General features: G+C 46.6%; 1 protein-coding gene across 1 annotated transcript in view; it reads right to left on the reverse strand.

Annotated features, from left to right (window-relative positions):
* TMEM114 (transmembrane protein 114) overlaps positions 1-16948 on the reverse strand; it is a 208460-nt gene that overhangs the window by 77764 nt on the left and 113748 nt on the right. Inside the window, exon 3 of the mRNA XM_075317897.1 lies at positions 13888-14025. Coding sequence (XP_075174012.1) covers positions 13888-14025 — 138 coding nt within the window. The remainder of the gene's footprint in view (positions 1-13887; positions 14026-16948) is intronic.

A 16948-nucleotide genomic window follows, 5' to 3' on the forward strand; every position in this document is an offset into this window, starting at 1 on the left:
CTTATTCTCCACTTTTTCTCCACTTTTTCTCTACTTTTTCTCTACTTATTCTCCACTTTTTCTCCACTTTTTCTCCACTTTTTCTCCGTTCTTTTTCTTTGGTCGGTCTACCCATTTGCTCTGCCATGCATACTGTAGCTCTACACCTACTGCACATGTTACTTTATGATTGACATCTCTTTCGTACCAGAGCTGTCTAAGTCTACTCTGACCCCATATTTGTCATTACTATATTGTCCTTGTACTGTATTATGACATTTGTATCATGTGTTTCATTTCTTGCTGTGTTTCAATTTTTTTGCTGCATCCCAATTGTACCTCTACATTGTTCGAGTTTATGTTATTGTTCTCTCACTCTTATGTGATACTGATTATTGTCATTTTTCATGATTACATGCAGATAAGTCCAATCTGACGAAGGCTCAGGCCGAAACGTCATTTGTAACTTGTTTTGGACAAAAACATATATGCTTATGAAAAAAAAAATGTTCTTAATACGGACCAATAAAGAGTGATTTTGCATTACTATCCATTGTGACTTACTGACTTAGTCTGGGAGATTTAGAGTGCCGAGGTTACTCACTAATTTTATCTATTATTACCTCTGAGCACCTATATACCAGTGAGCAGAGCTTCCTCTACAGTAGTTCTCCTGATTAGGCATGCCCTTACCTCATGAGCAGGGCATTGCAGCTTTGGTAGCAACCATTACGACATGGACTCTGCTGCTGTGGACCCGGGGAGAGTGAGTGCAGATTCATTGCACCCACACTCCTCACATGAAGGGTCCGCACTCCTAGAAAATGGGGGATACGTTCCCTGAGTGTCTCCCCCGCATATTCTAGACGGTCCAGAGTCGTCGTGGGACCCCTTTATTTTTTTTCTTTCAATAAATTGGTGAAAGAGGAAATGTTTTGGGGACTGTTTTTTCAAATAAATTTCTTTTGTCGATTTTTTGTTTTTGTTAGTACTGACAGTTTATGATGTTGGGTATCTAATAGACGCCATGACATCACAAACTGCTGGGCTTGATCTCAGGTGACTTTACAGCTAGTATCAACCCGATTTATTACCCCGTTTGCCACTGCACCAGGGCACGGGATGAGCTGGGGTGAAGCGCCAGGATTGGCGCATCTAGTGGATGCGCCACGTCTGGGGTGCCTGCGGCCTGCTATTTTTAGGCTGTGAAGGCCCAATAACTATGGACCTTCCCACCCTGAGAATACCAGACCACAGCTGTCCGCTTTACCTTGGCTGGTGATCCAATTTGGAGGGGACCCTACTTTTTTTGTGTAATTATTAATATTTATAAAATAATTATAAAAAAGAGCCTGAGGGGACCTCCACATTGGATCCCCAACCACGGTAAAGCTGCCAGCTGTGGTTTTCAGGCTACAGCTGTCTGCTTTACCCTAGCTGGCTATCAAAAATAAGGGGACCCAACGTCATTTTTTTTTTTTTAACTATTTTTTAAATAGAAAAAATTAATGGGCTTCCCTGCATTTTGATTGCCAACCAAGGTAACGGCAGGCAGATGGGGGTGGCAACCCATAGCTGTCTGCTTTATCTGCGCTGAGAATCAAAAATACCGCGGAGCGCTACGTCATTTTTTTAAAGATTTATTTTTACAGCACTGTGATGTCCAGCAATCAAAATACAGGGAAGCCCATTTTATTTTTAGTTATTTATATAAATAATTAAAAAAAATATATATGGGTTCCCACTGCATTTTTTGTATTGCTAGCTAAGGGTAATCCAAGCAGCTACTGGCTGCTAACCCCCACTGCTTGGTGTTACCTTCACTGGCAATGGAAAATCCAGGGAAGCATTTTTTATTTTTTTTGCCAAAAAACTACAAAAAAAGGACGTGAGTTTCGCCATATTTTTGTATGCTAGCCAGGTATAGCAGGCAGGTGCTGGAAGAGTTGGATACAGCGCCAGAAGATGGCGCGTCTGTGAAAATGCCATTTTCTGAGGCGGCTGCAGACTGCAATTCGCAGCAGTGGGGCCCAGAAAGCTCAGGCCAACCTGTGGTGCGGATTCCAATCCCCAGCTGCCTAGTTGTACCTGGCTGGACACAAAAATGGGACGAAGCCTACGTCATTTGTTTTCTAATTATTTCATGAAATTCATGAAATAATAAAAAAAGGGCTTCCCTTTATTTTTGGTGCCCAGCCGGGTACAAATAGGCAACTGGGGGTTGGGGGCAGCCGTACCTGCCTGCTGTACCTGGCTAGCATACAAAAATATGGCGAAGCCCACATAATTTTTTCAGGGGGCAAAAAACTTCTGCATACAGTCCTGGATGGAGTATGCTGAGCCTTGTAGTTCTGCAGCTGCTGTCTGTCTGTATGGAGAAGAGCAGACAGCAGCTGCAGAACTACAAGGCTCAGCATACTCCATCCAGGACTGTATGCAGAATTTTTTTGCCCACCAAAAAAATGACGTGGGCTTCGCCATATTTTTGTATGCTAGCCAGGTACAGCTGGCAGCCACGGGCTGCCTCCAACCCCCAGTTGCCTATTTGTACCCGGCTGGGAACCAAAAATATAGGGAAGCCCGTTTTTTTTTAATTATTTCACTTATTTCATGAAATAATTAAAAAACAAATGACGTGGGCTTCGCCCCATTTTTGTGTCCAGCCGGGTACAACTAGGCAGCTGGGGATTGGAATCCTCAGCACAGGTTAGCCCGAGGTTTGTGGGCGCCTCTGCTGCGGATTTCAGTCCGCAGCCGTCCCAGAAAATGGCGCTCTCATAGAAGCGCCATCATCTGGCGCTGTATCCAACTCTTCCAACAGCCCTGGAGCCGGGTGGCTTGTTGGGTAATCATGAGTTAATACTGGCTTTGTTTTACTAGCCAGTATTAAGCCAGAGATTCTTAATGTCAGGCACGTTTGACCCGGCCATTAAGAATCTCCAATAAAGGGTTAAAAAAAACACCACACAGAGAAAAAATACTTTAATAGAAATAAATACACAGACACATTAGAGACTCCATCTTTATTACCCCCTGTCAGCCCTCCACGATCCTGCTCTTCTGTCTTCTTTCTTTCTAGTGTAGTAGTAGTGACGATTGTAGTGAGGAAGGATGAGATTCACCAGCTCATCACTTGGGGCTGGGGAACCTCATCCTCACTACAATCATCACTACAATCGGGAAGCAGCGTGCAGCCTTCACTCCGTGAGTGATCAGTGCTGGTTGCTAGCGGTAACGCTGACAGACGCATTACCATAGCAACGGTGCTCTCGGAGCCGCGGTTAGCGGTGACGTCACCGCTAACTGCGTTGCTATGGCAACGGTGATCTCCGTTAATGACCGGCTGTGTCAGCCGGTCCCTAATGGAACGGGGAGTCGACCGTGTGCTAGAGCATGTCGCCGGTACACGGCGATACACATATGTGCACCGTGTACCGGAGAGATGCACTCGCAGGTCCTGCATGACGTGTCATAGTCATGTGACCAGTCTGTAGCCAATGAGATAATAGCCACGTGACTGGTCACATGGCTATTTTGACGTCACGATAGGTCCTGCATCTCTGCTGGCAGTGCAGGTCACCGGGAGGATTCAGCGATCATCGGATGGAATAGCGGCAGGAGACAGAGTGCAGAAGGGATCGCGAGGACCGGTACGTGTTATGGCAATGTTTATTAACTGTTTGTGTACATTTATCATGCATTTTTATGTGTTTGTGATTGCCTCCCATTATAGCCTATACGTTCGAGTTCGGTTCGTCGAACGTTCGACGAACCGAACTCGAACGGGACCCCCGTTCGGCGAACCGGCCTCGAGCCGAACCGGGACCGGTTCGCTCATCTCTAAATATAACAAGTGCCCGGTGTCCACATTATTCCATCCGTCCCTCCTGGGCTGATCTATTAATCGTTATGTGGTTTTAATAATTATTGTTGATAATAAAGATGAATTGTTATATAATATGGCCTGCATTTTCCTTTTTTGGTGGTAATATATTGTTGTAGTAAACTTGGTGCTGTAGTCATGTATTGATGGTGGTTCTGGTGATATATTCCTTTACTGATGAGGGTGCTAGTGATGTATTACTGTACTGCTGGTGGTTCTGGTGATGTATTTATATACCTTTTACTGGTTCTGATCCTGTACATATGTAGAAAGCCATAATTTGTAAAATTACATGACCACAAGGGTTTCTACATTAGTATTTATGTTAATAGCATTAAAGAGGTTGTCCAGGTTTGTGATGAAAGTCTCTGTGACTGCAGACGTCTGAACTCTCAGTGTGCACACTGTCAGGACTCTCAGATGCCAACAGTGAGAGCTTGAAGGCACTAACCAGAAGTATAATCACAATTCACTTATATTGAGTGAGGCTGCACACGTCTAATTTGAATGTGGCTGGAAGTAGACAAATTGCATACTTGTGGTCCTCACTTGCTCATGGCATGGGAAGATCATGACAGCGTGCAGTCCGCAAGCTGTGAGAATTCAGAAGTCTGCAGTCATATAGAATAACTACAAATTTTCATTGTGGACCTGGACAACCCTTTTAATAATAAAATTAAGCCTTGTAGCATGCCCAATCCTAACAACCTGTAATATACTCAATGTAAGGATTCAGCTCTGCTTATTCTGCTTGCCAATTCCAGAAGTGGTCACATGACCACTTGCAGGTATTTTTCATACTCCCAGTCACAATTAGCTCCTATTCCTGCTTCTCTTTATGGGCTGTAGTATTTCACTGAACATTGAGAGAATTAGGAAGAGCAGCTCATCGGCACGTGGCAAGTGTGAAAATGGTACATGAGTCGTCACATGATGACTACTCAAACCACATAAGCCGTGTATAGGAGGGGGCGCCAAACTGAACGATTCACCTCTGATACTGCATATGGTATACTGTGTACAGACATCAGCTGTTATGTACTACTCTGGAGATAATATAATAGAGAGCACATTGTTATTTTTGGCAACCATTGCTACCAGTGAAAACTTTCCCTTTCTGCATTTTTACTATTCTTTGGCTGTCTTAACATTGGATCAATAAAAAATGTGAGTAACTCTACTTTTTGTGTATAAGTGACGGCTGTGAGTTATCCTGGACTGTATCTGTATTGTAGTACTGTAAATCTGAATGTGGCAGGACAGGATAAGATACATGTTCATTGGATTTATATCTAAATGCTACAGTTCGTGCTCTACTGTTATGGCTAAAAATGTTAACGTTATTGGGCCCCCACCAGATTTTCTGCCCAGGGGCCCCCACCAGCCTTAATCTGGCCCTGCTCCCACCTGGCATGAGCAAACATGTCAGATGGGAGATATATGCCCTCCCCTGGTCCCCGATGTGGCTAAAGTACCCACCGGTCTCCCTCCCCCTTCCAATCATCTGAAATTGTGAGCACACAAGCGTTGCAACTGATGCTAGCATCCTCCTCCTCTGATTTCTGTCTCATCTGATATGTCAGATGGGACAGAAAAGTCCTCCCAGGTCACCCCAAGTCTACCCCAGCCCCCCCCGGTACCTCCTGCAGTGCCGATCCCCCACGACCCCTTCTTCTCCTTGTCTTCAGAAAAATTGCAGCCACAAGCACAGAGAGCCAGCTCCCTGCATGCAGTCAGACTGAGTTTGCTGCAGTTCACACTGCCCTCAGGGTGATCCGGGGAGTGTGAGTGCAGTATTCTCACTGTAACCACTGCACCCACACTCCTCACATGGAGTGTCTGCACTTCCAGAAAATAGGGGACACGTTCACACCAAAATGGATTACAGTGGACTGGATTTTTTTTTAATAAATTGGTTAAAGAGGGAATGTGTTGGGGAGTTTTTTTCAAATTACATTTTTTTTTGTCATTGCACATCGCTTTAGTTCCTATGAAGCACTCAAAGGCTTAATTAACTTCATGGGTATGATGTGCGCAGTTTTTAGAATGGTGTCACTTTTGGGTATTGTCTGTCATCTAGGCCTCTCAAAATCATTTCAAATGTGATGTGGTCCCTAAAAAAATGGTTTTGTAAATTTTATGCAAAAAAAAAATGGGAAATAGCTGATGAACTTTGAACCCTTCTAACTTCCTAATACTTAATTTTTGTTTCAAACATTGCGCTGATGTCAAGTAGACATGTGGGAAATGTAATTTGTTAACTATTTTGTGTGACATAACTCTCTGGTTTAAGGCCATAATAATTAAAAGTTTGAAAATTGCTAAATTTTCGTCAAATTTAAGATTTTTTTTCACAAATAAAAGCAAAAAGTCCTAAATTTACCACTACCATGAAATACATGTCACAAAGAAACAGTCTCAGAATCACCGGGATCCGTTAAAGCGTTCCAGAGTTATAACCTCATAAAGTGACAGTGGTCAGAGTTGTCAAATTTGGCCTAGTCATTAGGCACAAAATTGGCTTCGTCCTTAACGAGTTAAACTAATACCACACATGTAAACTTACTGTAATGCTGGTTACAGCCTTACCTTTATTTTAAAATTCTGGGTTTACGTTTTACAGAACTATACTGTTAAATTAATATGCAAATGAGCCGACCAGTCACTGCAATTACAGATCTGATGCCACTCTTTCCTACGTCCTGCTTGCTACCTGTCTCCTGTTAGGTTAACAACTAGAAATGCTGATGGGAATGTTCAAAATCTGTTTAACCAGTGTGCAATACAAATCCCTTTAAAACATCAATCTTTAATAATTCATTTTTAAAAATTCGCCCAGGTGAAAAAACTCCAAAAACTCAAATACTAATTGATAAAAAGGGAGCTACTGTAGATCAGGTACAGCCCAAAATTCTTAAAGTCATAGAGGCAGATATGATAGTAAAAAAGCCAGCCCAATACTTCTCTATTAGTGATGAGCGAGTACTAAAAAGCTCGGGTGCTCGAAGCTCGGGCCGAGCCTCCCAAGATACTCGTGTACTTGGCCCGAGCAACGAGCCCAATGTTATCCTATGGGAGACCCGAGTATTTTTGTGAAATGACCCCCCGGCAGCATGGAGAAACCCTAAAAATGTCACAAAAGTCTCAGAAGAGTGCTCAAATGACATGGCAACAGCATGGGGAAGACCCCTTGAAGCATTTATCACTGAAAAGTCACAGCCGTGAACAATTTTGTCCGCGTTTTACGCCATTTTTACGGACTCACCAGAAAACCTTCCAAAATGACCCCAAAATGATTTTTCATGGCGGAAATGTTAAGGGCACATACCCAATAGTGAGATAGAGCTGGTGTATGTTACTTTTTGAGATTAATACATGAAAGATTTTACGTGAAAACATTGTGTGGCACTCCGATGTCCCTGAGAAGAGACGTACATGAAGGCCTCTTGAGTCTAATGTGCCCATTTTGAGGAAGTGAGTCTTTGTAGTATTTTCCTTTGCCAGGGCAGTCCAAAATTGTGAGGTTCACCAATGCCCCTGCATACAGACGTGCATGAGGGCCTGTAAACCTGAAGTGCCCATTGTAAGGAAGTGGGTCTATTGTAGTATAGCCCTTAGGCAGGGCAGCCAAAAATTGGGAGGCTCCACGTTGTCCCTGGGTAGAGACGTGCATGAGGGCCTCAAAACATTAAGTGTCCATTGTCAGGAAGTGGGTGTATTATAGTATAGCCCTTAGGCAGGGCAGCCAAAAATTGGGAGGCTCCACGTTGTCCCTGGGTAGAGACGTGCATGAGGGCCTCAAAACATTAAGTGTCCATTGTCAGGAAGTGGGTGTATTATAGTATAGCCCTTAGGCAGGGCAGCCAAAAATTGGGAGGCTCCACATTGTCCCTGGATAGAGACGTGCATGATGGCCTGTAAACCTGAAGTGCCCATTGTAAGGAAGTGGGTCTATTGTAGTATAGCCCTTAGGCAGGGCAGCCAAAAATTGGGAGGCTCCACGTTGTCCCTGGATAGAGACGTGCATGAGGGCCTGTAAACCTGAAGTGCCCATTGTAAGGAAGTGGGTCTATTGTAGTATAGCCCTTAGGCAGGGCAGCCAAAAATTGGGAGGCTCCACGTTGTCCCTGGGTAGAGACGTGCATGAGGGCCTCAAAACATTAAGTGTCCATTGTCAGGAAGTGGGTGTATTATAGTATAGCCCTTAGGCAGGGCAGCCAAAAATTGGGAGGCTCCACGTTGTCCCTGGGTAGAGACGTGCATGAGGGCCTCAAAACATTAAGTGTCCATTGTCAGGAAGTGGGTGTATTATAGTATAGCCCTTAGGCAGGGCAGCCAAAAATTGGGAGGCTCCACGTTGTCCCTGGTTAGAGACGTGCATGAGGGCCTCAAAACATTGTTCCATTGCAAAGGAGCGGGTCTCCTGTCGTTGTAATGTCCATTCTGCAAAGAATGGGCGAAAAAATTTACCACTGGGGGTATACCTGAAACAAAGGCCTAAGTATTGCAATTTGTAACGGTCATCATCATGGTGGCGCATGAGGAGAAGGAGGAGCAGTCCAGCGATTATCCAAAGTCCAGAAGTGTGTAACCATGGGTGAGTGGAGGTACATGGCAAACTTTAAATTCCGCTCTCATTTGCTGGTGGTGTGGTGAAGTCTGGCCCAATCCAACCCTTGTTCATCTTGATCAGAGTCAGCCTGTCAGCATTTTCAGTTGACAGGCGGGTGCGTTTATCTGTAATGATTCCACATGCGGCACTAAAAACACGCTCTGACAAAACGCTAGCAGCAGGGCAGGCCAGGACTTCCAAGGCGTAGAGAGCCAATTCATGCCACGTGTCCAGCTTGGATACCCAATAATTGTAAGGCACAGAGGAATGTCGGAGTACAGTTGTTCGATCTGCAAGGTACTACTTCAGCATCTGGGCAAACTTAGGATTTCTTGTGGCACTACCCCGCACCTCAGGGGCTGTGGTACGTGAGGGGCTGGGAAAACTGTCCCACATCTTAAAGACTGTTCCCCTACCTCTGGCGGATTGGACTTGTGCCTCTCTCGGCTGTACGCCTCGGTTGTCCACTGATTCATGACCTATGCCGCTAGCGTTTTGTGAGGGGAATGCTTTGCCTACTTCCGTGACTATGGCCTTCCGGAACTGCTGCATTTTGGTTGACCTCTCCTCCACGGGAATAAGAGACAAAAAGTTCTCCTTGTAGCGTGGGTCTAACAGTGTTACCAACCAGTAATGATTGTCGGCCAAGATGTTCTTAACGCGAGGGTAACGAGACAGGCAGCTTACCATAAAGTCAGCCATGTGCGCCAGACTCTTAACAGCCAGGACTTCAGTAGCCTGACCAACAAGATGACTGAACATGCTGTCCTCCTCCTCCTCCTCCTCCTCATCTACCCTGTCCTCTGGCCAGCCACGCTGAACCGAGGATATGACTGGTGTGCATGTCATATCCTCAATTTGGCCGGAGAGTTGCTCCATGTCTTCATCCTCCTCCTCGTCATAGTCCTCCACTGCACGTTGTGATGAGACGAGGCTGGGCTGTGTGTTATCATCACCCACACCCACTACTGTTTCTTGCTGCAACTCATCGCGCTCCGCCTGTAATGCATCATGTTTGTTTTTCAGCAGAGACCGTTTTAGAAGGCAGAGTAGCGGTATGGTGAGGCTAATAATGGCGTCATCACCACTCACCATCTTGGTGGAGTCCTCAAAGTTTTGGAGGATGGTACATAGGTCTGACATCCATCTCCACTCCTCAGGTGTTATGTGTGGTGTTTGACCCATTTCCCGACGGCTTAGGTGATGCAGGTACTCAACAACTGCCCTCTTCTGCTCACATATCCTGACCAACATGTGCAGAGTTGAATTCCAACGCGTGGGGACATCACACACCAGTCTGTGAGCCGGAAGATGCAAACTGCGCTGAAAGCCGGCAAGGCCGGCTGAAGCAGTAGGTGACTTTCGAAAATGTGCAGACAGGCGGCGAACTTTTACCAGCAGATCAGACAGCTCTGGGTATGACTTTAGAAACCGCTGAACCACGAGGTTGAGCACATGGGCCACGCATGGAACATGTGTCAGCTGGCCTCGCCTCAAAGCCGCCACCAGGTTCCGGCCATTGTCACACACGACCTTTCCTGGCTTTAGGTTCAGAGGTGTGAGCCAGTGATCTGCCTGCTGTTTCAGAGCTGTCCACAGCTCTTCTGCATTGTGGGGTTTGTCACCTATGCAGATTAGCTTCAGCACAGCCTGTTGCCGCTTCGCCGAGGCAGTGCTGCAGTGCTTCCAGCTTGTGACTGGTGTGGAGGGTACAGTGGATGAGGATGCGCAGGAGGAGGAGGAGGCTGAAGAGCATGAAATTCCGGAGCTGTAGAGTGTGGGTGAAACACTGACTGAGGTAGGGCCTGCAAACCTTGGTGTGGGAAGGACGTGTTCCGTCCCTCGCTCAGACTGGGTCCCAGCTTCCACAATATTAACCCAGTGTGCCGTCAACGAGATGTAGCGGCCTTGCCCACAAGCACTTGTCCACGTGTCTGTGGTTAGGTGGACCTTGGGTGAAACAGCGTTGTTCAGGGCACGTGTGATGTTTTGTGACACATGGTTATGCAACGCAGGGACGGCACACCGGGAGAAATAGTGGCGGCTGGGGACCTAGTAACGTGGGACAGCTGCCGCCATCAGGTCACGGAATGCTTCTGTCTCCACCAGCCTAAAAGGCAACATTTCCAGCGCAAGCAGTCGCGAAATGTTAGCATTTAGAACTGTGGCATGTGGGGTGTTGGCAGTGTATTTGCGCCTGCGTTCAAAGGTTTGCTGAATGGATAACTGAACGCTGCGCTGGGACAAGGACGTGCTTGATGATGGTGTTCTTTCTGCGTAGGCAACTGCAGGTGCAGGAGTGGAGGAGGCTTGTTCGCAGGCAGCATGGACAGGGGATTGGCTCGCATGCACAACCAGCGAAGACGTAGCAGTGACATCAGCAAGCACTGCTCCTCGACTCTGTTGTACTTCCCACAAAGTCGGGTGCTTGGCTGACATGTGCCTGATCATGCTGGTGGTGGTCAGGCTGCTAGTTTTGGTACCCCTGCTGATGCTGGCACGGCAGGTGTTGCAAATGGCCTTTTTTGAATCATCTGGATCCAACTTAAAAAACTGCCAGACTCGGGAAGACCTAACATTTGTACAGGCACCTTGTGTCGTCGTGTTGTTCCGGGGAACGGTTGCCTGACTTCTGCCTGGGGCCACCACCCTGCTTCTTACTGCCTGTTGTGATGCTACGCCTCCCTCCCCCTGTGCACTGCTGTCCTCGCTCTGCATATCCTCCTGCCAGGTTGGGTCAGTTACTGGATCATCCACCACGTCGTCTTCCTCTTCCGCACCCTGCTCCTCCTCCTGACTTCCTGACAATTGTGTCTCATCATCGTCCACCACTTGTTGAGACACGTTGCCAACTTCGTGAGAACGTGGCTGCTCAAATATTTGGCCATCTGTACAGACGATCTCCTCATGACCCACTTCAATATGAGCTGGCGAGAGGCCAGAATGTGTGAATGGAAACGTGAACAGCTCTTCCGAGTGTCCAAGTGTGGGATCATTAATGTCCGAGGAGGACGTGTACTCAGCCTGGTGGTAGGAAGGAGGATCAGGTTCAGAAATGTGCGGTGCAGTATCACGGCTACTGACACTTGACCGTGTGGAAGACAGAGTGTTTGTGGTGGTGCCAATCTGACTGGAAGCATTATCTGCTATCCAACTAACAACCTGTTGACACTGGTCTTGGTTCAAGAGCGGTGTACTGCTGCGGTCCCCAAGAATTTGGGACAGGACGTGCGAGCGACTAGATGTGGCCCTTTGTTGTGGCGAAATTAGAGCTTGCCCACGACCTCGGCCTCTGCCTGCACCACCATCACGTCCACTTCCTTGTTCCTTGCCAATGCCCTTGCACATTTTGCAATGCTGTGCACTGCTGACGTGTATATTCACTACTTGTGCGTTATATCAAAGTTTGTGGAAATTGCACACAAGTGCACCTGTACGCTGCCACCAACAGGCACACACGTGCGGTTTTAAAAACCAAGCACGGACGCAATAAGAACCTAACAGGTTTTTTTGGGGAGCGACAATTACAGACAAGTCAGACACTATCTGGACTGTTTTACACTGTGTACACCAGCCCCAGATATGATGAAGGCTGGTATACGGTCACCACTACCCTGCCTGCCTGCCTGCCTGTATACTGGTACAATAGTCCTGACAAGGACTCTTCTGGTCACTAGCCTGTATTCAGACCTGGCTATACCCTGCCTGTATATAGCAACAATAGTCCTGAGAAGGACTCTGCTACTGTACTCCGACCTGGCTATACCCTGCCTGCCTGTATACAACTAGAAAAGTCCTGAGAAGGACTTTTGGTCACACTGTTTGCAGCCCTGCAACTGAAAAAGCTATAAAGGGCCGCAAAGCTTTCCCTGAATCAGCGACACTCTCCCTGCACTGACTGTCTGGATAGCTGTGAGCAGAGCACAGCGCGCCGGCCGGTATAAAGGCTCGGTCACGCTGTGCAGGCCGGCCAATCACTGCAATTCCACAACTAACAGGGCTGTGGCATTGCAGTGGTCTGCCAGCCAATCCCTGCATGAGGGCTGGCTCTCAAAAGAGCGCCAACATGCAGAAATGAAGACCACGAGTACAGCACGAGTATCGCGAGATTACTCGGTCCCCGCCGAGCAGCCCGAGTACAGCGATACTCGTGCGAGTACCGAGTAGTTACAAGCATGCTCGCTCATCACTATTCTCTATGCTACAGTGACCCTAATATGTCACTGTGTCTGGCTCTACCTATCAACAGAGGGTATGATGCCCTAAGTTAGCTGGGTAACCAAGTATCAATTAGTATTTGAGTTTTTGGAGTTTTTTCACCTGGGCGAATTTTTAAAAATGAATTATTAAAGATTGATGTTTTAAAGGGATTTGTGCCGTCTCCTGTTAGGGACTGACAAGTCATCCTTCTTTCATTGACATGCCTCTTACACATGAGATCTAGTGCAAGCACTGTATTTCCTGGGGTGGAGCAGATCCACACAGAGCATGAGACATGATCTGCATAGATTTTGCCTGATACTGACCATCTTCTTCGCTCCTTCTGCTAGTCAATATTAATCTCTGGCATGACCAGCAAAATATGCAGATTAAGCCATATATTGAGAATCTTTTTCTTCAGGATATTACATGCACTCGGGGAATGATGGCACTTGCAATAGAACACAATAGAGAGGCAAGATACTGAAAGAAGAGTGAAGCTCCTACTTACGTCACTGATCTGATTTATGATAAACTCAAAAGACAAGATACGTAGCAGAAACACTCATTTTTGTGTTACCTCAGCCAGGGAAATGTGTTACCTCAGGCAGGGAAATGTGTTACCTCAGCCAGGGAAATGTGTTACCTCAGGCAGGGAAATGTGTTACTTCAGGCAGGGTAGTATGTTACCTCAGGCATGGAAATGTGTTACCTCAGGCAGGGAAGTATGTTTCTTCAGGCAGGGAAATGTGTTACCTCAGGCAGGGAAATGTGTTACTTCAGGCAGGGAAATGTGTTACTTCAGGCAGGCAAATGTGTTACCTCAGGCAGGGAAGTATGTTACCTCAGGCAGGGAATTGTGTTACCTCATGCAGGGAAGTATGTTACCTCAGGCAGGGAAATGTGTTACCTCAAGCAGGGAAATGTGTTGTTTCAGGCTGGGAAATATGTTACCTCTATCGGTAGCCGCTGTAAGCCCTTGAGGCACATTTATAAAATCACATCAGCACAAGGCCATTTTTTTAACACATCCAGCTGTGAAACATTTTTATTTTAAGATTTATTGGTTAAATTAAACTTTATTCATGAGCCAACCCTTTTAATGACATCTGTTTTGAAATGAAATCACAATAACCATAAAGATTCAAACTACAGCCTGCAGGGTTAATTGACGTTAGTTGTAAATTTATGTAAATCTGAATTCATACTTTACCTCCAAAAAGAAACAGCATCCCTGTCAAGAGCAGAAGTAGGTACGCTCTTGCAAGTATACTAACAAAGCCAGTCATTCCTCCAAATATCATCAGAATCAAACTAAGAGGTAATAATATGACAAGTGTCCCATGCATACCTGCAAAAAAAAACATTGTTTATTACTGTCCATTAATTATTTCAAGTTCAAAATGTTAATGTTCAATAAATTATTACAACAATTAATTACCTTTACATAAATCTAAGCCTGAATAATTGCACAAGAAATAACACAATGGAAATGTTAAAAAATTAAATAGATTTTAAATTAGTTAATGCTTTGAGCATGCTGTAGTGCGTTATTGTGTATAATTATATTACTCATGAATATGGATTTTAAATTGGCTTCTAATCTAAATACCCTACCATGATGTCTTTGGTGTAGGAGAAAACCAGAGTACCCAGAGGAAACCCAAACAAACTCCTTGCAGATATTGTCCATGGTGGCATTTGAATCCAAGACCCCAGCGCTGCAAAGCAATAGTATTGACCGCTGAATTGTTAGAATCAGGTTCTGCAAAATGGCGTCTCATCAAAAGATCGAATCTGCAATACCCAGCAGTGGCCACTATGCAATGAGCAGAGTTTTGCTTTGCATCTCCACTCAAAAACCCAATTAATCAAGACCAGAGTTGTTATATAAAAGAACACAGGTCCATCAGGTTCCACCTTTCTCCAACAGTTATATATTTTCTATTACTAGACTATTTACAGTGTTCAGCATCAGAGATGAGCGATGTTCGAGGTTCGCCAATTTCATGTTCTAGTGATTTTGGGGGTGCTCGAGATCGAACTCGAACTCGAGCTTTTTGCTAAAAGCTCGACAGTTCGAGTTACGTTCGAGAACGGTTCGATCACCAAAAGCGGGGCTTTTTACAGCTACAGTGTGCAGGGAGCCATCACTGGCAGCCTGCGGTAAGCTGGTAACCAATGTAAATATCGGGTATCCAAGCAAAGCGCTTTGGTTAGTAACCCGATATTTACCCTGGTTACGTGTGCAGGGAGCCGACACTTCCCCACTTGGCTCCGCCCCCTCCTGCACTCGGCATGTACACACACACACACACACACACACACTCACACTCACCTGTCCCCAGCCATGCAGTCCCCGACACTGACATCCTCAGCGCCACATGGCCCCGCTAAGCTCCACTCACCTCCGCCGCCTGCACACATGGCCCCGCTAGGCTCCACCCACTTTGCACTCCGCCGCCTGCACACATGGCCCCGCTAGGCTCCACCCACCTTGCACTCTGCACACATGGCCTCGCTCGGCTCCACCCACCTCGCACTCCGCACACATTACCCTGCTTGGCTCCACCCACCTCACACTCCGCACACATTATCCCGCTTGGCTCCACCCACCTCACACTCCGCACACATTACCCCGCTAGGTTTCACCCACCTCGCACTCCGCACACATTACCCCGCTTGGCTACACCCACCTTGCACTCCGCACACATTACCTTGCTTGGCTCCACCCACCTCACACTCCGCACACATTGCCTCGCTTGGCTCCACCCACCTCGCACTTCACACACATTACCTTGCTCGGCTCCACCCACCTCGCACTCCGCACACATTACCCTGCTTGGCTCCACCCACCTCACACTCCGCACACATTACCCTGCTTGTCTCCTCCCACCTCGCACTCCACACACATTACCCTGCTCGACTTACCTGCGGTGATGAAGTCCCGCCCTCACGACCTCAGCGCTGTCACTGTCCTCCATGGCCGCCGCTTGTCACATCTCCTCCTCTCGCTGCCGACCCGAGACTGTGACTAGCGATGACGTTACAGACTCTTGCGATACTTGGCTGTGAAGGTGGTGGTCTTTGAAGTCTGTTCAGTGACAGCTCTGCTATCAGCAGTGCAGGAGATAGTCACCGCAGGTAATGTACCTCGCTCCTGACAGCAGCACTCGTCATACCCTGCAGTGACCTGGGCTGACCTATTGATGTTAGCTCAGGTCACTGCATTGCTCTTCCAGACAATGGGAAACATTCTGTTCTTTATTGACTGGGACAGTGACTATGGTATGGATCGACATGGGAACCCCTTGGATTACACCAGACCTGGATTTGTTTTTCTTTCTAATAAATTGCTGAAAGAGGGAATATTTTGGGGGGTGTTTTTTCAAATAAAAATGTGTTTTTTTTAGATATCAAAAATAGGGGGAACCCTACGTCATTTTTTTTTTAAATTTATTTATTTTTTAGCTTAAATACAAAGTTAAGCACCTCTTAGTGCCACATGAAAGGCACCAAAGGGTGCAAAATTACAAAATGCAGGAGAGTGGGACATGATGTGTCTTTCTGCCATTATAATGACAGAAAAGACTGATATGAAGTGTACAAGCACAGGAAAATCACAGGAGCGCTCTATGCTGTGAAAAGCAGTAGAAAATGGCACTGGAGTGAACATGTGACCGCCTCATGTAGGTTGAAGCTATGGATCCTGGGTAAATTTATGTATTTTCCCTCCTTCAGTTTTTTTGCAGTACGCAAAAAAAATGGAAGGCACACGGATGACAAACAGATGACATACGGACCGTATACGGAACGGAAACGGATGCCACACGGATGCACCCGTGAAAAAAATGGACCCTTTTTTGCGGACCGCAAAAACGGATCGGTTGTGTGAATGTAGCCTTATTTTGATCTGCCGGTTATAAACAGCAGGCAGAAATAAGTGAATAGCGCCCCCCAGCGTCAGAAAATCTCTGGTGTTTCAGGGGGTAGCTGAGACCCTGGAGATCATGATTCAGGTCAGTTTTTCCGGTCTCCGTTCACGTGATCACAGGTATACACCATATACCGATGATCACGTTACAGTAAATGACAGCGCCGGTAAAAAATTATTTATCTCCCATCTGGCAAGAACAAACATGTCAGATGGGAGATAAGTCTCCTCCCCAGTCCCCTCCGGTCCCCCGGTGTCGCCAAAGATCCGCCCCCCGACCCCTCCCGGAAATCCAAGATGGCCACGCGCACAGCAGCGCGCCGGCCGCATTCACCCTACT

This window comes from Anomaloglossus baeobatrachus, chromosome 7, assembly GCF_048569485.1.
Source record: "Anomaloglossus baeobatrachus isolate aAnoBae1 chromosome 7, aAnoBae1.hap1, whole genome shotgun sequence".
In the NCBI taxonomy this organism is placed as follows: domain Eukaryota; kingdom Metazoa; phylum Chordata; class Amphibia; order Anura; family Aromobatidae; genus Anomaloglossus; species Anomaloglossus baeobatrachus.